Below are 16,654 nucleotides of genomic sequence, written 5' to 3'. Positions count from 1 at the left end.
TGCCTCATGTAGAGTCTAACTCTAAAATGTAGGCTAAGCTATAAGTCAGCAGTTCGGTTTCTTACTTTCTTGTCCGTCTCATTCGTTTATCAAGTATGGTATTAAGTCTTGGCACTAAACCTGCTCATACCGTTTGCTTGAAACCTGATCTATCCTCCTCGTGACCTTGATCATCTGTTTCGTACTTTCATCATCCTTGGCGCTCTCACGATCATCGCCACCAACTGCGGTGACCATAAATTCAGCGTCATGGATCGGGTGGTGTTTCCCCTTGACCCTCCCAATTGTCACCAGATTCAAGTCTCCTGAACCCCCTTGATAGGAGCTCTCGTCCTTGGCGAACTTCCGGATGTACGTTCGGAGCATTGGCAGCGAGCCCGCGATAATACCAAGATCGCATTCGATTACAGTCCATAGGATGATGTTTCCGATGTCATCTGATAGAAAAGTGACAATATTAATCGACTTGATCTAGTTTGAGGAGGGGCTGACGTACGTAGTAGATTGGTAGTGTGGGAATACACTGAGGAGTATGGCATTCGAATGATGGTCGCAATAGAAGCCCTGGGATACTGGATTAACGAGAGGACACGAATAGGATGTTTGGAGAAGGAACCCACAGCACACCAAGGCCTAGGACCAGGGCAATCATCTTCTTGAGCGTTTTCCGCATCTGGAGATTCCAGAGGATGAATACCGGGATAACTGCGACAGCCCAGTCCGTCACGATATTAATTACCGAGACAGCATATGTCAAGGCAATAATGATGGATTGGTCAATACACGTTCCTAGAGCAGAATTCCACGACGCTGCTACCGGCTTACACCGGACCAAGACTGCAGAAATGGCAACCAGTGTAGCTATGACTGATACAGCAACAAGCCCCCAAAGAGTGTAGATGTATCGCCGCTGCGTCGCAATTCGTGCCAATGTCGCGCAGATGCTAGCCTTGATGAATACCGATCCGCTGATGTAGAATATTTGCCAGAACACAATAGACTAGGGGAGGGGATCAGCCAAACAAGTAAGCGTCAAAACTTCAAAACACACAAACCTTAGCCCCTTCTATCATCGTCGCGGTATTCAGCTTTGAATCGTAGGTGCCGATACCTGTAAAAGTTCCCCAAATAACAATCCCATTATGGACCATATTGAGGGTCTGGTCTTGTCAGTCTGCTTCTGATAAGGGTGTCGTTCGCTCTAACACTCACAAATCCAACGCACATGAGCCAGTCCTCAAGTCCGAAAACTCCCATTGATACCCTAGCGTTGACGCGGAGGCCGACAACAACGATATATAGGAGGGAGAAAGTAATCGTTACGCCGAGGATCGCTGCTGCAAGCCCTCCGGGCTTCACAGCTTCCCATTCCGTAGAATCCGCCATGATGGGCTGGCAAATCAAGAACGGCGAGAAAGCTTTGGTTGTGAAGACCGTTTTCAAGGTGATTTATTTATTCGGGATCGGAAACCGCAGGAGACACCAGGTACGACGGCAAGGAGCTGTGGGCCGCGAGGGTTTTGTATTGTGGACGAGCTCGCTGGCTCAATCATCCAGGGGAAGATGTACGGATAATGCAAGACAATGGAACTCAACTTTCTCTAGTGCATTCCCCATCTGGGTGAAGATTACCATGGGAACTAATCTAGGCCAACTGGTGAGAGAAAAGGGATTTCTTTGTTGCTGCTAGGGTGTCAGGAAACCTACCATGTTCGAGTCATGATCCCTTGACCTGTCAGTTCTGAATATTCCCCTGGCAGGCACACGAACCAATCGATGGAGACATAGATTTCCGTACCGCTACGGACTAACGGGTAGCAACCAACAAATAGCGGTTCGTAAGCCGGCAACTACCTGCCTAGTGCCGCGCCTAGTACTTGCGGGGGAGCTGCTAGTAAACCGGGGAACACGTCCGACTTCGCTGAATCCTTAGCGCTACATACGCTTGTAACCAACACTACGTAGTATGTTCGCACGACTCGCATGAAAAGGGGTTCGGGCGGTGAAACAGCGATCGGCATTTGAGTGACATTCCGCTCGGGTAAGTGGCATCCCATAGGCCGTTGGCTGATATCTCCCCCAAAAAGGTGCCTTGCAGAATACCCATGCTAGCCACAACAGTGGCTTCGAAGCATGGTCAATTTACGCGTACACTCGAGAGGTAAGAGCCAGGTCTGCGGGGCTATGTCGCTGTTTGAGGAACTTATTAGAGACATGGTACCCGCCATTCAACCTCGCCTCTATTCGGGTACACACATACATACAGACAACTACTTCAAAGTCGTACCTTGCATTGACGCCATGTCCACCTACGATATCAAGGGCAAATATGCCATTGTCACTGGTGCTGGATCCGGTAGGTTTTACCTTTAGATGGAGCTTCATTCTCAATACTCACAATACCCACGTATGATGGGCATGTGCGGTTGTGAATTCGTGAGAGCTGACTGAGATATAGGCATCTGCCTGGCCTTTGCGATGCAGCTTCTTGAGGGAGGCTGCTCGGTCATGATAGCCGACGTGAAGCTTCGGCCCGAAGCCGAGGCTCTTGTAACCAAGTACGCCTCCAAAGACGCCACCACACCTTCGGTCGATTTTCACAAAACGGATATCAGTGACTGGGGACAGATTGCCTCTCTGTGGAAGAAGACTCTCGAAACGTTTGGACGTATTGATATTGTGGTCAACGGCGCTGGCGTCTACGAGCCACCATCTAGCACGTTCTGGAACGCGCCTGGCATCTCGTCTCTAGCTGAAGATGAGGCAGACGCCTCACCGGGCGTCTATCATACATTCTCAGTAAATACTATGGGACCTATCCGCCTCGCTCAGATTGCCATTGATTACTGGCTGGAGAACCGGAATATTGAGGGCAACTTGCTCTGGATCGCCAGCCTTGGAGGCTATGTTCATTCGCTCCAAACGCCCCTATACTTTTCTAGCAAAGCAGCTATTGTGAGCTTTGTTCGATCTCTAGGCCAGCTACGAAAGCGGCTGGGTATTAGGAATGCGGCTGTTTGCCCTGGTGCTGTTTACGTGCGTTTATCCTCCCTTGATTCCTTCCTAAACTGCTTTCTTCCTTGGTTACATCGCGAGTCCCGAGTCACTTGGTATCTAATGGAATTTGTTGGAGTATTTGCTAATGAGGCGTCACTTCCTACTTCTAGACACCAATCTTCCACCCGGAATACTGCCGCGATAGGGTGCACCCTGATGACCTGACTCTCACGCCTGAGCAGTGCGCCTCGGTTATGATGAGTGTCCTAAAGGAGCCGCAATATGGCGATGGTAATATTATTGAGACATTGCTTATCGGAAGCAAGGACAACTCGTCTGTTAATGTTCGTGAAGTGCCCTTAGAGGCACTGTACCCTACTGTGGCCCCAGTTGGGCAGGATAACCACTTACTCGAGGAGGAGGAGAAGTTGACTAAGCAACTCCAGGAGAAGGGAATGCGGCAGTAAACTTTGCTAAAGGCGAAAAGACATAGCTATTAAGGAAAGCTAGAACTGACCCTTCCATATTAATCACATCTGACTATACCTTCAAGTTAGCATAACATCTCGTCGGGTCCATCCTCTGTGCAATTCAGCACTTTAATGTGCAATTTCCAGCCTGATAGCAAGCCTGGTAGCCCCCGTCGTCGAGAAGAAAATTAAGAATCAGCACAACGCCGACCATCGCTATGGAGAGAGCGATGAGCGCCAGGGTTTCGATGTATTTCCAGATTTCCGGCGCGAAAGAATCAACGTCTTGGGCAGCATCTATTACGTCAAACACGAGATGCCACTAGTACAACATGTAGACAGGCGTTGCGCGGGTCATTTGCTAGAATAGCTACTGACACAAATTGGTTCACGCGAGGTGTTCGTCTTTCCTTTGGGTGAAGTGACCCTGTCCACTCCCGACCTGTCCACTCCTAGCCCGTGCACCGCTAGGGCAGAAACGGCACCAGTGCGTTGTCAACGGCGGAAGCCATGTGAAAGTGGCAGATACCAATCCCAACGCCACGGGCCGCTGATATCGAGACATGCAAGCGTGACATCTGCTACTCTTAGCGCTTCAGAGACGAAAACCTTGTGAGTGGGTCTATGAGTCGTAATATCGTGGGTCACGGTCGCTTCATAGGAATAAAGCCATTCAGAGGACAAAAGAAAAGTTGAAAGGGGCGCAGATTGATTTGAGACAGGTGGCGCTGTTCCGTTCGCATTCCCGGAGGGCCCGGTGCGGGGAAGCAGGTACTGGGGCTGCTACAATGTGATCGACGCTTTCCTTACATGATACATTTTGGATGCCATTTTGTGGCTTGTGGAAGGCCGGTATGTCATTGCCCCGGCGGAGCTTCCCGCGCAGGGTGAAGTTTGACTGTCCGTTTATGGAGATCAAGCCGTTGCCGTCGTGCGTCCCCTCCCCTTGTTTATCAGCGCGCCGCTCATCCATTCCCACTGGCATCTCGACAGTGTTGAAGAGCTATACCTCTAGATGTCTTACGCCGATCAGAACGACGCTGACGCTGACGCCACAAATCCGGCGGGATGGCAGCGTGAAACGATAGAATTTTTCGGTGCTAAGGACCCAGACTTGCGGTTGCATTGACCGTTAGCTATAACATCTAGTTTGCGTCAGTACTAGGTCTTCTTAGGTTTCTCCCAACAACTTGCTCAGGGGAGAAGCAGGAATCCACTACCAGGTCCTTCCCGGCCTTAACAAGCGTTTAGGTTAGCTGACTCAAACACTGCGGTAGCACAATGTTCTGGTTCTTACTGACACATTGCAAAATGTCGCTTCGAGACGGTTGTTATGCAGACAGCCCTCGGTCGGCGATTGACTGTGGATAGGCACTACTCTAGGTCTGCAAATAGAAGTTTTCAGACACTGCGGTTTGATCTACACACTAGCGAAACAGGCTACTTCAACACTGCGTGTGTCATGGGTGAACACTCTCGAGGCCTGGCGCAAAGAGGTGGGAATGGACGGTCAGCCACCAACTTTTCAACTCCGCGCTCCGTAAGCCGTGCCTGAGGCTTAGGGGAGACAGTGTTGATAGATGCAGCTCTTCAGGGGTTCTCGGGCGAACTGCCCCTGTAAGCCTCGGAAGGCGCTACTGCATTTGGGCTTGGAAGCTGCCACAAATGGAGACATTATGGTGACAGTTTGTGGGGCTGGTTGCAAAACAGGATCAACAAGCTAGAATATACTCCACTGTTCCACATCATCCGTGGAAAGTGAGATCGTCACCAAGGTGTTCCATGTAGCCAGGGTAGCACTGCCGGGGAAGGGTTCCTATCGCTTCTGCGAGACCCAGAAAATCAGCTGCCGCAGACTCAATTCCATCCGTCATTGCCATCGCATAGATATAATCTGCTTTAACTCCATCATCGGCATGAAACAAGACCAACTCTTAAACCACTCCTTTCCATCCAAAGCGCCACCGTCGAGAGAGGACTGCGACTTTCCGACTTTCCATTCTGGCAATGGCGGGATTCCTCGTCCCGGATACCTACGTGGTAGTCACTCCCAGCCTCAATGACCTGTTGATTGCCAGCATCATCTGGGGTTTTACCCTAGCCACGGGAGTCTTCTCAGGCACCAAGGCGTTCAAACAGACGTGGGCAATATGGAGACGGTCGCGTCGCCTACACGCCTACGCGTATATGATATGGGCCGAATGGATCGTGTCCATGGTTATTGGCGTTCTGTCCTGGGTCTTCCTTCGCGGATTCATCGATCCAAGGTGAGTTAGACGGCGTGTTGATGGTGTTTTCGATGCTAACGAGGCTGTATAGCTTTTGGATATATTTTGCATTCTGTCCGCAGAATCCATCCTACGAAAGGGGAAAATCCGCTAACCATCGCTCTCAGTGTGCCTCTGGGTCGTACAGATCCAATGCATCTGCGGCATCATAATTAATCGAATCGCTCTCTTGATGGTCGACAAGCGCGACGCAGCCAAAATCCGATGGGTTACCGCAGTCATTCTGGGCCTGATTAACATCAGCGTATTCGTCATCTGGATTCCTGCACGCCTGCAAATATCCACGACATGGGTCCATGTCAACGAAATCTACGATCGAATCGAGAAGGGTCTGTTCTTGATTATCGACGCATGCCTACACCTCTACTTCATCTATCTGCTTCGAGTCAAGTTGATCGCGAATGGCCTCGAAAAATACGTCCCGTTGTTCAGGTTCAACCTCATGATGGTGGCGGTATCGATGAGTCTAGATGTGAGCGAAGCCTGAATGCGGCTACGGCGGTCTCTATACTAACGCGATGATGCGCAGATAATTCTCATTGGTAGCATGTCAATTGGAAATGGCTTCATGTACGTCGTCGGCGCTCTTTGGTTCTGCGGTTGATGCTTACCACCCTTTACCTAGTTATGTCCAGTTTCACCCGCTGGTGTACATGCTCAAGCTGCATATCGAGATGAATATCTCTTCCCTAATTGTCAAGGTCGTCCGCGCGACAGGCGACGGCAGCTCGTACGCACGCGGCACCGAATTGCAGTCGAAACCGAAAAACAGGTCCGGAGCTGCCATAACTTCGAACAACATCGTCTCCGGAAATCGGACGCACGTTGAAGCCGAGGCAGCGGATGAAGCACCTAAGAGTTTTCCCCAGGGGATCACGAAAATTGTGCAGACGCGGGTCACTGTGTCACCTCGGAATCGTGACGACTTGGAAGACGACGAGGATGGCAGCTCGCAGTCATCGACACGCCGGCTAAAGCATAATTCTCAAGCCTACCGAGAACAATTTGTATGATTTCGTCGCGTTGGCCTTAGCATTTTTTGGAGGACTAGATAGACGCTGGACCCTGGAAGGTTAGCACAGCAATTTGGTAGATTACCCAAATACAGAGATGAGGGAATCACAGGTCGGTACGGAGATATGCTGCGTGACTTCATTGTGACTGGCAAAGGAAGACGTGTATCCGTATAATGCCGAAACACCGCAGCTGGCGAGTCAGGGTATCACTAGGATTCATGTCTAGACCGATCTTGGCCCCGCTAAGTGACACGAGATGATCTTGTAGATCCGACCGTTGAAGCGGACAAATTTCAAAACTGGGTCTAGAGGAGCCGAGGTTTAATTACCAACACACTGTTGCAATTTCAATGACATCGGGAGAGCCGTTTCTACTAAAAAAGTCCAATGAACCCTTGCTCTCAAAGGTCCTTCACCAACAAGGCAAAGTCGGGAAACCCCGTAACATTCCAGGCAGGGTACGGTGTCAGCTGATGCACTAAGCAGTGTAACCCGACGAGCTTTCTGAATTGGATAGATTTCTCCATATGTAACAGGAGAGGCAGGGGCCCAAAGATGCAGTTGGAGAGGGGCTCTGCGGTAATTGCTGAGTATCCTGGGTTGAAAAAAAGGGAAGGTATAAATGCCGGAGCGGGAATAAATGGCTGCCTATTGTTAGAGACTGCAGGCTTGTTTGACCTTCTCTTATCACGATTACCTTGAGCATCTTCTGACTTTCGCTGAATCACAATGGGCGTCTATACCAAATTGGCCGATGATGTTCAGGAGGTGGATGTGATCATTGCCGGCGGTAAGTCTCATCGCCTTCTATTGGTTTAAGGTCGTCTGCTCATGGTTGATTGATCTTATGTGGTACGGCGGCATGTGGCGGAGGCCGATCCCAAGCTGTCGATCTTGCTCATCGAGGGCGGCCCGAACAACTACAACATGCCAAACATTGTCCACCCGGTGTTCTTCCTCGACCACCTTCATCCCACTAGCCAGACAACCATCTTCTACAAGAGTAACAAAGCCAAACAGCTCTCTTCTACAAGAGTAACAAAGCCAAACAGCACGCGGACCGGGAGGTCATCGTGCCTTCCGGCGGAACCATAGGCGGCGGGTCATCCATCAACTTCATGATGTATACGCGAGCCCAAAGATCGGACTTTGATTCATGGAAGTCCCGTGGCTGGTCTGCGGATGAGCTTTGGCCGTACCTCAAGGTATGTCCGAGCTATTTGGGTTCCCAAGGTGCACGCCTGGCTAATTGATCACCCCAACAGCTGGAGAATTACCATGGTCAGGGCGAGAAAGATCATCACGGCTCTGACGGCCCCGTCCATGTTCCCGACAGCACATTCCGCGCTCGGGGTTCTCAGGACGATTTCATCGGCGCCGCGGCCCAGGTCGGCTGGCCAGAAATCAAGGACCTTCAGACTCTTGACGCAAACAACGGCATCGAACGCTGGCAACGTTATATCTCAAAGGACGTCAAGCGACAAGACACTGCGCATAAATACCTACATGAGAAGCTCCGCTCTAGAGACTCCCCGAACTTACATGCGCTGGTGGAGTCAAAGGTCGTGCGTGTGCTATTCGACGACGACAAGCGGGCTATCGGCGTGGAATACACACCTAATCCGGACTTGCAACCCACTCTGGCAACACCGCAACAACCCAAGCTCACAGTAAGAGCAAGAAATCAGGTTATTGTGTCCTGTGGCGCGTGTGGTACACCACCAGTGCTCGAGAGATCTGGTTTAGGTGACCCCGAGGTATTGAAGAAGGTTGGCGTCCCTGTCGTTGTAGATCTGCCCGCAGTCGGGCGTGACTACCAAGACCACAACTTGTCTCTCTACCCTTATAGGACAAGTCTTAAACCACGCGAGACGATTGACGTCGTCCTCAGGAACCCCGGCAATCGCCAAAACCTCATCGACGCTAAAGATGACACCTTGGGCTGGAATTCCATCGGCATCTCGTCCAAGCTTCGACCAACAGAAGAAGATGTGGCAGCCCTTGGCCCCGAGTTTCAAGCCGCCTGGAACCAGGACTTCAAGAACGCCCCGGACAGGCCTCTGATGCTCATGGGTGTCGTGTCATGGTAAGATTTCCGGGAGGACTCCTAGAGTCCTAGCAAAGTTCCCCTCAGCAGTAGTGCTAACAGACGCAGCTTCTTGGGCGACCCATCGTCTGTCCCGAGGCACAGTACGTCACGATAGGAAACTATACGGCGTACCCCTACTCGCGTGGACACATGTACATCACCGGGCCAGAGCTCAGCGATCCCCTAGACTTCGATGTTGGCTTCTTCTCGGACGCACACGACATCGACTTGAAGAAGCAGATTTGGGCGTACAAGAAGCAACGCGAGATCATGCGCCGCACGTCTATGTATCGGGGCGAGCTTGCACCTGGTCACCCAGCTTTCCCCGCCGGGTCTGAGGTCGGATGTATCGAGACATATACACCGCTCTCCAACGTGAAGGACCTGAAGTACTCGCCTGAGGATGATGCGGCCATCGAGAAGTGGCTGCGAGAGAATATCGGCACCACCTGGCACTCACTAGGTACCGCGAAGATGGCTCCTCGCGAGGAGTTTGGCGTCGCGGATGAGTCTCTGAATGTGTGGGGCACAAAGGGGCTTAAGATTGCGGACTTGAGTATCCTGCCTATGAATGTAGGTGCCAACACGAATAACACTGCTATTGTAGTGGGCGAGAAGGCGGCAGCTATCCTTATTCAGGAGCTGGGTCTCCAGAAGTAGTTAAATACCCTAATCCGTTATTGAAGGACAGCTTTCGCTATAGCCTAAGCATTCCAGTCCCTAACCTTCGTGACCACCACGCTCTTATAGTGCTGAGAGGTCCAGCTTCAACGGATACACCATTTCCTGTACTTCGCTAGTCTTTGGGGTTCCTAGGCCCGCGTTGTAGTTAGGATAGTAACCAGGGAATATTGAAGGATATTAGAAGAGCTACAATGATGCCATGAGGGTAGATTCTGCAGGCTTGATTACTCTTTAGCCCGAATCCCCGTGGGCGAGGCTCCTAGAGTATAAACATTGAGTTCATGCAAATCCCTATTCCTAGATAGGAAGAGCCTATTATAAGGCTACGGGAGCCTGTGAACAACGGGGCTGCTTGTGGACCTCTGAACGGACGTTGTCAACGCTTCAAGTTTTGTGGCATAGCGGCATATGGTTCAGGGACTGGATCCAACCTTTTTGCGGTCATCGAGGGTGCCGCTTTCCAAGTGGGTTGCGAACAAATGATGGATTATTCTACTTTCTTCTCAGAGCACCAGCAGCTACTCGACCTCTCCTCGACCTCTCCCTCGACCAACTCCCCAATATACCAATCTTGAGCCGGTCCTTTTTCAAAATGCACCTCTCTCTCCGCAGGCGTCTACCCTTGTAGTTATTGAGTGGACGGCTGAATGTCATTCTAGTCCGCAGCGACCTGATAGTTTGAGACAAAGCAGCGAGGTCAGCGAGACCAACGCGGCCACCATTCGTAACTTCATCTATTGCATTCCCCGCGATGAAGAACAATGGCAGTAGAAAAGACCGGAGCTTGGTTTGAACGACGCCCAGGGCGTTTTGAGAGCATTCAGCGACATCCTGTCGCCGAGGACAAGCTGACGCTAAGCCCTCAGATATTCCCCAAACGCCGGTCAAGGTCTCTGATTATCTCGCCTATCGCGCCGTCGAGGCAGGCGAAGCAGGTTCCGAAGCCCAGCGCTCCGTGGCCTTGCCTATGTTCGGGGACCTTGTATTTATGGGAGAATGCAGCGTTGCGCTCAAGATGGGGGTGAGCATAGAACATATCGATAAGTCCATGAAAGATTTTCTCAGCAGGTTGCGCTCATCACGCTGCCAAGTAGGGCTGAAAACATTGCAAATGTATCGGCTTTTGGCGGTATGGATCACATGGCAGATGTATATGCTGTTCGAAGATTTCCGCTGCCGCGCCTTTGAAATATTTCTTCACGGTATGTTGATCTTCTGTATGGTCCCGTGTTGATGATTATCAGCTCCTTAGCACCAACTATGATCTCGGCCAAGAGATGACGAGTCGACCACGTGAAGATCGTCCTTGTATGCGACGCTCCTCTGTTGGCACTGGAGGGGGGAGGCTCTAAGACAAGCCAAGACTGGTGGAACTGATGATGCGACCGAGGAATGTCCCTCGGTTACCAGTTGCTCGGATGCCGGCAGAGAGACGCAAATAAAACCAGCTGAGATTGAGCATTCGCCAGCATCAAGCGCTGAAGAGAGACCCATACTGGGCTCTGGCTCGAATGTGGCCAGTGGTGTGGTAGTCCCAATGGTCAGCCTCTGGTTACCACAAGGTAGCCAAACCACGGACAGACACATACCGAGGCAAGATGATACCTCGATGCCTGACGCTGAAACCTTGAGCTCCTCTCTGCACCAATCCGAACACGCGATGGTCGACCATGAGCGTGTGCTGCTTGGGAGACCTGTGGGTGAGAGCACTGGCCGCAACGGGCACGTTGGGAACTTGCGACCGAACGAGTCCGATGTCAAGAACCTGCCAGACCGATTGGACGTTCAGGGCTCCTTGTTGGACGAAATCGGGTGCCGTACGACTCGGCACAGGAGTGACTCCGGTAATGCTGCAGGGTGTTCGCCACAAACAAACAATGCAGAAAGAAACCCGCTGGGTCTAAACGACGGCTTTTCTCCTTAAGTGGTGGAGAGCAAACACTTAGCAACGTCTCGGAACTACACTGGCAAGTTCCTCGCTGAGAAGTTGCTACGCTCTTGAGACATCTCGCCGATAGTCTCTTGTTGCTCACCCTCGTTGAGCTCGGCAACGGCTTCATGTTTGCGCGGAAGAGGCAGAGATCGGCATCACAAATACTGATACGTTATCTTGATCTCCTTGCAGTAATCATCTTTTTCGACGTTGCACTGGCAGAATTCGGACAGGAACATACCGTGTGGCCACAAATCTGGGACGCTCGAGGGGATCACGAAAACGACAGGCCTGACGCCGAAGCAATAGAGAATTTGATGCCCGGTCTCAGGACTGTCGATCGCATACGTGACTCTTATTCGGTACTGTGCTGGGTCACCTCAACTACGGTCCTAGTTTATGCGCCAGCGATCATGCATAAATACAGTTTCGTCAAGCCTTGTCGGGGAGTAAGTCGTAGCGAGATGAGTGGCTTATCATGAGATTTTTTCTTAACGTTGTCACTGGAGTGCAGCCATCCTTTTAACGGCTTCGATTCTCAGGTTTCTTCCACTGACCTGGTTACTCATACTCAAGGTAGTATTTGTCTTGACTTCTACACCTACATTAGGCTTCAACGTTTCCCAACTTCTGGATTCTTTTCTCGATATCTGGGCTTTTTTTGTTATCCTCGTTCTTATTTTCTCCAATGCCATGAGAAAGAAGAAGGGTCTCTGGACGACTCTGCAGCCGTGGATGAATGGTGTTGCTCTGACATTGGTACAACGAGTGCATCCAATTTATGTCCCAGGGCCTCCTCAACACCGGCAGCCTCAAGGGAACATCATGTACTACACTGATCAGTCCGTTCCCTATCAAACGCCGGTTCAGCTACTATACCCGGGCCTAGTGAACTATCAAGAAAGTGCCATTCCAGCTTTGACACAAAACGCGATGGCACCCCTGGATATCCAATTGCGACTGAGGAAGGGGAACCATTAGCGCGTGAGATGGAGGGATCAACATTGCCCCATCGCGATTAATCAAGCGTCTAATTCATGCTATACGTCTAACTAAATGTTTTTTTATTCGAGGAAAATAATAGATCGGCAAAACTTGGTCCGTGTCTTTCGTTCTGATGGGTGTTCTAGATTGTTTGGCCATCACTGGAGCATCACCAATTACTCATGCGTCACCTCCGGACCCCTTCTTCAGATGGTCAGGATTCGGAAAAGTCCCCCTGTTTGAATCCGAAGATCTCTGACGCACGCTTACATTTTAATGCATACTCCTGATCTAACTATAAAGGAGGGACGTAGATCTCTTCGGCTATCATACTGTATGGTAGATACGGGTAGTCCCTCAAGTACCCGGTTTAATGTAACGAACAGTGAGGCAGGCGGCTATGGCTGAGCCTCAAGGTGTTGAATTATGTCTCGTTGGTAAGAAAATAGGGGAAATAGTTGACATAATTGCCGTCACCAGGCTGAGTGCCCACGTCAACGTTTTCTCTAGGCCAACCCTGTCAAGCTGTCATTTCTTTCCCTCCTCGCATGTCCTTAGGCGAGGTGTTTATTATCAGCGTTAATGAGGCAGGACTACTTCTGACATGGGAAATTCTTCTGAGGTTAGGAAGCGTAACTCGGAAATCCACTCTAAAACCACCAAATGCTAGCAGTCTCGAGAGAGTGTCGGGCTGCAGCCCAATCCTTGGAAGAAGGACCCTGGGAGGAGGGAGGGCTCTTGCAGGAGTTGTGGCGTCTTTACTGCCGGATTTCTCGCCTTTTTATTTTAGGTAAATTTATTGCTCGTAGTGCTGCTCTTACTAGACGGGTTGAGAATGACATGAGGGCGATGCATTTCACGCTGAAGATAACGTACATGACAAGCGAGCGACTCAGACAAGCGAGCGACTCACCAACCACACCCTCGCCAGTAAATATCATAATAAAGCAACCACAACGCCCAAAGTCAATTAAAATCAAGTACCATCGTCTTCTTCAGACGCATCTACATCAATTTCACAAGTACGCGCATTATGCCCGGGTTTTCTGCATCTTCCACATCGCCGTTCCCTCGTCTCTGTCCACCTCTTCCGACCACTACTTTGCTGCGTTTCCTGCTGTATCTGCTCAGCAATTTCCCTCTGATCTTGTAGCTCCTGTCCCTCAGCTACTGTCATGCTCCCAGAGAGTCGTAGACGTGTGTTTTCGCCCCGCGCCGCCGGCTAAGGGTCGCATTTGCCTCCCGAAGCTCTCTGACCTCTGCCTTCAATAATGCCATCTGGTGCATTATTCCTCGCGCCCCCTTCGCAAATTGATCCATGGCAGCTAAAATCGATGTCGGAGAGCTTCCCTGATGACGGCTAATTTGAGTTTTAATAAAATCAGTTTGTGAAGTAGCTTCAATTGGGTTGTTTGGGGTCTTTGGAACCCAGAGGTTGGGCACCTCGAGATCCCCCTCTGCAGGCGATGGAGTCCGCAACTTTACATCCAAGCGAGAAAGCACACTTTCTGGACCATAGGGAACAAGTCCTGTACCTCGAAAACCTCCCTGGATGTTTTTTTCCGACATTGCGCTTTGGAATGCAGCTTGAAATGCAGGAAAGAAGTCAACTTTGGTAATATGAGTGATCCGGGTCTTCATCATATCCTCGATTTGTCGACTGTAGGCCTGCTTAAGTGGCCCAAAGCAGCCAACATCAAGTGGCTGGAGGATATGAGATGAATGCAGTGGCATACAGAGAGTAATAATCTTATTCTCCTTGCAGAATAGTTCGAATTCAGTCGAATGATGGCTCTCATGCCCATCCAACACAAGAAAGCGATAAGAGCTAGAGGAACGCGCCTTTGAATGTTTGTCGAAGTGCTGGATCCATTCTAGGCCTCTCTCATTGGTTGTCCAGCCGTTATCAGAGGTTGCGATAACCCAGTCTTGAGGTAGGGTCCTTTCATCATACCAGGCTGCGAGGTGATATTGACCCGCAACAATGATGAACGGCGGGATCGCCCACCCTTGGGAATTAACGCCCTGGATCACCGTAACCCATTCTCTGTCCCCTGGCTGGGCCATTTTCGGTCTTCCACGTCGTTCGGCGCTTGTGATAACCATTCCGGTTGAGATAATACCCATCATAAACCCAGTCTCATCAAAGTTGTAGATGTCCGACTCGTCAATACCATATTTCGCGATTGTGTTCCGCACAAGCTGAAACCAGCCCCAAATAATATTGGGATCTTCGCATTGGGTCCTCTGATAGTCATATCTACGCGTAAAACGCGTCTTGAGCTCTAGTTGGCGTTTGACAAAGTTTGAAGCCCAGCGCTTGCCGACTGGAGGCGCGTCGCGGTCGGCAAGCAGTCGATTGGCCATATCTTCCACATCGTGAAGTCAGGGAGGAAATAATCGCGAATCTAGGTCAAGGACATACTCAACAATTGTCTTCTCCTCTAGATCCGTAAGTTTTCGCCAATTGGGCATGCTATTGCGTCGGGAAATTGTGCCCTTAAGGCGGCGGCTGAGTGTTGTTTGACTGACCGTGTAGATCTTGGCTGCGGCCCGTGTACTTAGAGTTGGGTCTTTTTAGATAGCTTGGACAGCTGTAATAAGGCGCCTTTCTTTACTAGGCGATGCCATTCTTATGTGTTGAGAAATGGTATGTTAAATGTATGTTGAGGTGAAAATGTGGTTTGGTGAGTCGCTCGCTTGTCTGAGTCGCTCGCTTAACATGTACGTTAAACCAATCACAAGCCGATTTACTCGGTAGGAATTGCCGCACCGTTACATTTTCGGGATCTGTTGGATTAACCAGCTGCGCTATTTTAGGCAAAAGTTTAGGGTACCCGCTTATGCTTATAGCTGTGATTGTCCAGGTATATAATCTAACAGGATTTGTCGGGTTGTGACCCTGTATTACGAAACCTCTTGACCTTAGTCAGAGGGGGCGTGAGATGACATAAAACCCCTCTCGAGAAAAGAGAGGGCCGGAGGCATTCTAGATGAACACAATCAACAGATTCAGGATCCACACCCGATTGAGCAGTCATCCCTTGGATTGAATGCGCCGTGCGCTATCCAACAAAAAGCATAAGAACAGGTTTGAATGCATGATATCGCTACCCTACATGGAGTACGGTGCATGGTAGTGTTGAGTGTTGGATTTGTTCCCTGGTACGCGCGACTGCATTATCAGCTAGGATTTTCTGGTCACATACAAGGCAATCTCTAACCCTTATGCCACGTCAGTGTGAGTAGTCATGGGTTGTGCATCTTCCAATGTTTGCACCGCTTTGACTGTCACGCATGTTAGCTCACATGTTGTGACGAGGGGAGGGGCTGTCAGCCGTTTCGAAGTATTACAAGCAGTAATGTGATGGTTGTTGGTTGAAAGTACATATCTTATCTCTAGGCGCTGATTTGTCGAATCACCAGGTTCTTCTCACCGGCTGCAGCCAAGTCGGATAGAAAGGATAACTTGCGATATTTTTGTTATGCCTTGACGTAAGCGTCCCGGATTTTCACGCCACCTTGCATATTAACTAGGTCGGTAATAGCATGTAATGAGCTTCTTGCACGCGAACTCGATCATCCGCCTGATCTTCCCGTCCAATCCAGATACATCGTTGTAGAAGCCGGTAAGATCTCACCAAGCCCGCCATCAACTCATTCCCCAAACCACCTAACTATCAGTTGCCCAAATCAGTAAACAAGATGTCTTTTATTTCATTTTCAGGCCGTCTTTTTTCTATGAATTGCTTAGGCAATTACTACTTAACGTATTGATGCCCAACTGGATCCGAAATCTACTGCTCCGTCAACGTTCTCTCCACTGAAATGCCCTTCTACTGTACGACAGGACATTGTCTATCCAATATATCAGTCGCACCGATCTCTCAACCCTATGGCAAGCTTCTCAGACCACTTACATGCGCACATATGACCACAAGAACTCATGCTGTAGAGCTACAAGTTCGCGATGGATGGTCAGACGTGGGCTGTCCCACCCTAGAGCTAATGTCCAATGACGACCTGATTCGATATCTCTGTGGGTGGAGTTGCCACGGTTAGCTGCATCGCAATATGTCCCTCTGTCATTCGTCAGTGCTGATGCCGTGTTACACTCGGTTTCTGGGCATGTCGGTGATAGCACGAAAACAAATAGGCTTCCGAAGGACCAAGGAACTTGCCACGTGAACTTT

At 50.2% G+C, this 16,654-nt stretch overlaps 5 protein-coding genes across 5 annotated transcripts; 4 read left to right on the top strand and 1 right to left on the bottom strand.

The window, feature by feature from the left end:
• Positions 1-49: 49 nt before the first annotated feature.
• On the bottom strand, positions 50-1,785 carry BGZ61DRAFT_464847 (uncharacterized protein). The gene is given in 7 exon segments (XM_046247516.1): positions 50-437; positions 486-487; positions 499-564; positions 621-1,000; positions 1,056-1,160; positions 1,213-1,601; positions 1,708-1,785. 6 exon segments carry the CDS (start codon positions 1,384-1,386, stop codon positions 115-117), a joined length of 1,050 nt encoding a protein of 349 aa, XP_046095877.1. The 5' UTR covers positions 1,387-1,601; positions 1,708-1,785; the 3' UTR covers positions 50-114.
• A 516-nt stretch (positions 1,786-2,301) lies between these two features.
• BGZ61DRAFT_510463 (uncharacterized protein) lies at positions 2,302-3,532 on the top strand (the record flags this gene model as incomplete). Its single annotated transcript, XM_046252067.1, has 3 exons — positions 2,302-2,356; positions 2,459-3,036; positions 3,168-3,532. 3 exons carry the CDS (start codon positions 2,302-2,304, stop codon positions 3,462-3,464), a joined length of 930 nt encoding a protein of 309 aa, XP_046095876.1. The 3' UTR covers positions 3,465-3,532.
• A 1,942-nt stretch (positions 3,533-5,474) lies between these two features.
• On the top strand, positions 5,475-6,768 carry BGZ61DRAFT_540014 (uncharacterized protein; the record flags this gene model as incomplete). Its single annotated transcript, XM_046254855.1, has 5 exons — positions 5,475-5,734; positions 5,787-5,809; positions 5,863-6,227; positions 6,285-6,325; positions 6,381-6,768. 5 exons carry the CDS (start codon positions 5,475-5,477, stop codon positions 6,766-6,768), a joined length of 1,077 nt encoding a protein of 358 aa, XP_046095875.1.
• Positions 6,769-7,500: 732 nt separating this feature from the next.
• Positions 7,501-9,520, top strand: BGZ61DRAFT_499690 (alcohol oxidase; the record flags this gene model as incomplete). Its single annotated transcript, XM_046251432.1, has 5 exons — positions 7,501-7,584; positions 7,645-7,774; positions 7,816-7,976; positions 8,037-8,849; positions 8,927-9,520. 5 exons carry the CDS (start codon positions 7,501-7,503, stop codon positions 9,518-9,520), a joined length of 1,782 nt encoding a protein of 593 aa, XP_046095874.1.
• Positions 9,521-10,559: 1,039 nt separating this feature from the next.
• On the top strand, positions 10,560-12,458 carry BGZ61DRAFT_485659 (uncharacterized protein; the record flags this gene model as incomplete). Its single annotated transcript, XM_046249738.1, has 5 exons — positions 10,560-10,565; positions 10,711-10,746; positions 10,908-11,401; positions 11,563-11,926; positions 12,054-12,458. 5 exons carry the CDS (start codon positions 10,560-10,562, stop codon positions 12,456-12,458), a joined length of 1,305 nt encoding a protein of 434 aa, XP_046095873.1.
• Between the last annotated feature and the right edge of the window lie 4,196 nt (positions 12,459-16,654).

The sequence above is a fragment of the Ilyonectria robusta genome, assembly GCF_021365365.1.
Source record: "Ilyonectria robusta strain PMI_751 chromosome Unknown BGZ61scaffold_39, whole genome shotgun sequence".
Classification (NCBI taxonomy): Eukaryota; Fungi; Ascomycota; class Sordariomycetes; order Hypocreales; family Nectriaceae; genus Ilyonectria; species Ilyonectria robusta.
Note: the sequence above shows the minus strand (reverse complement) of the source record. Positions and strands in the feature narration are given on the sequence as shown.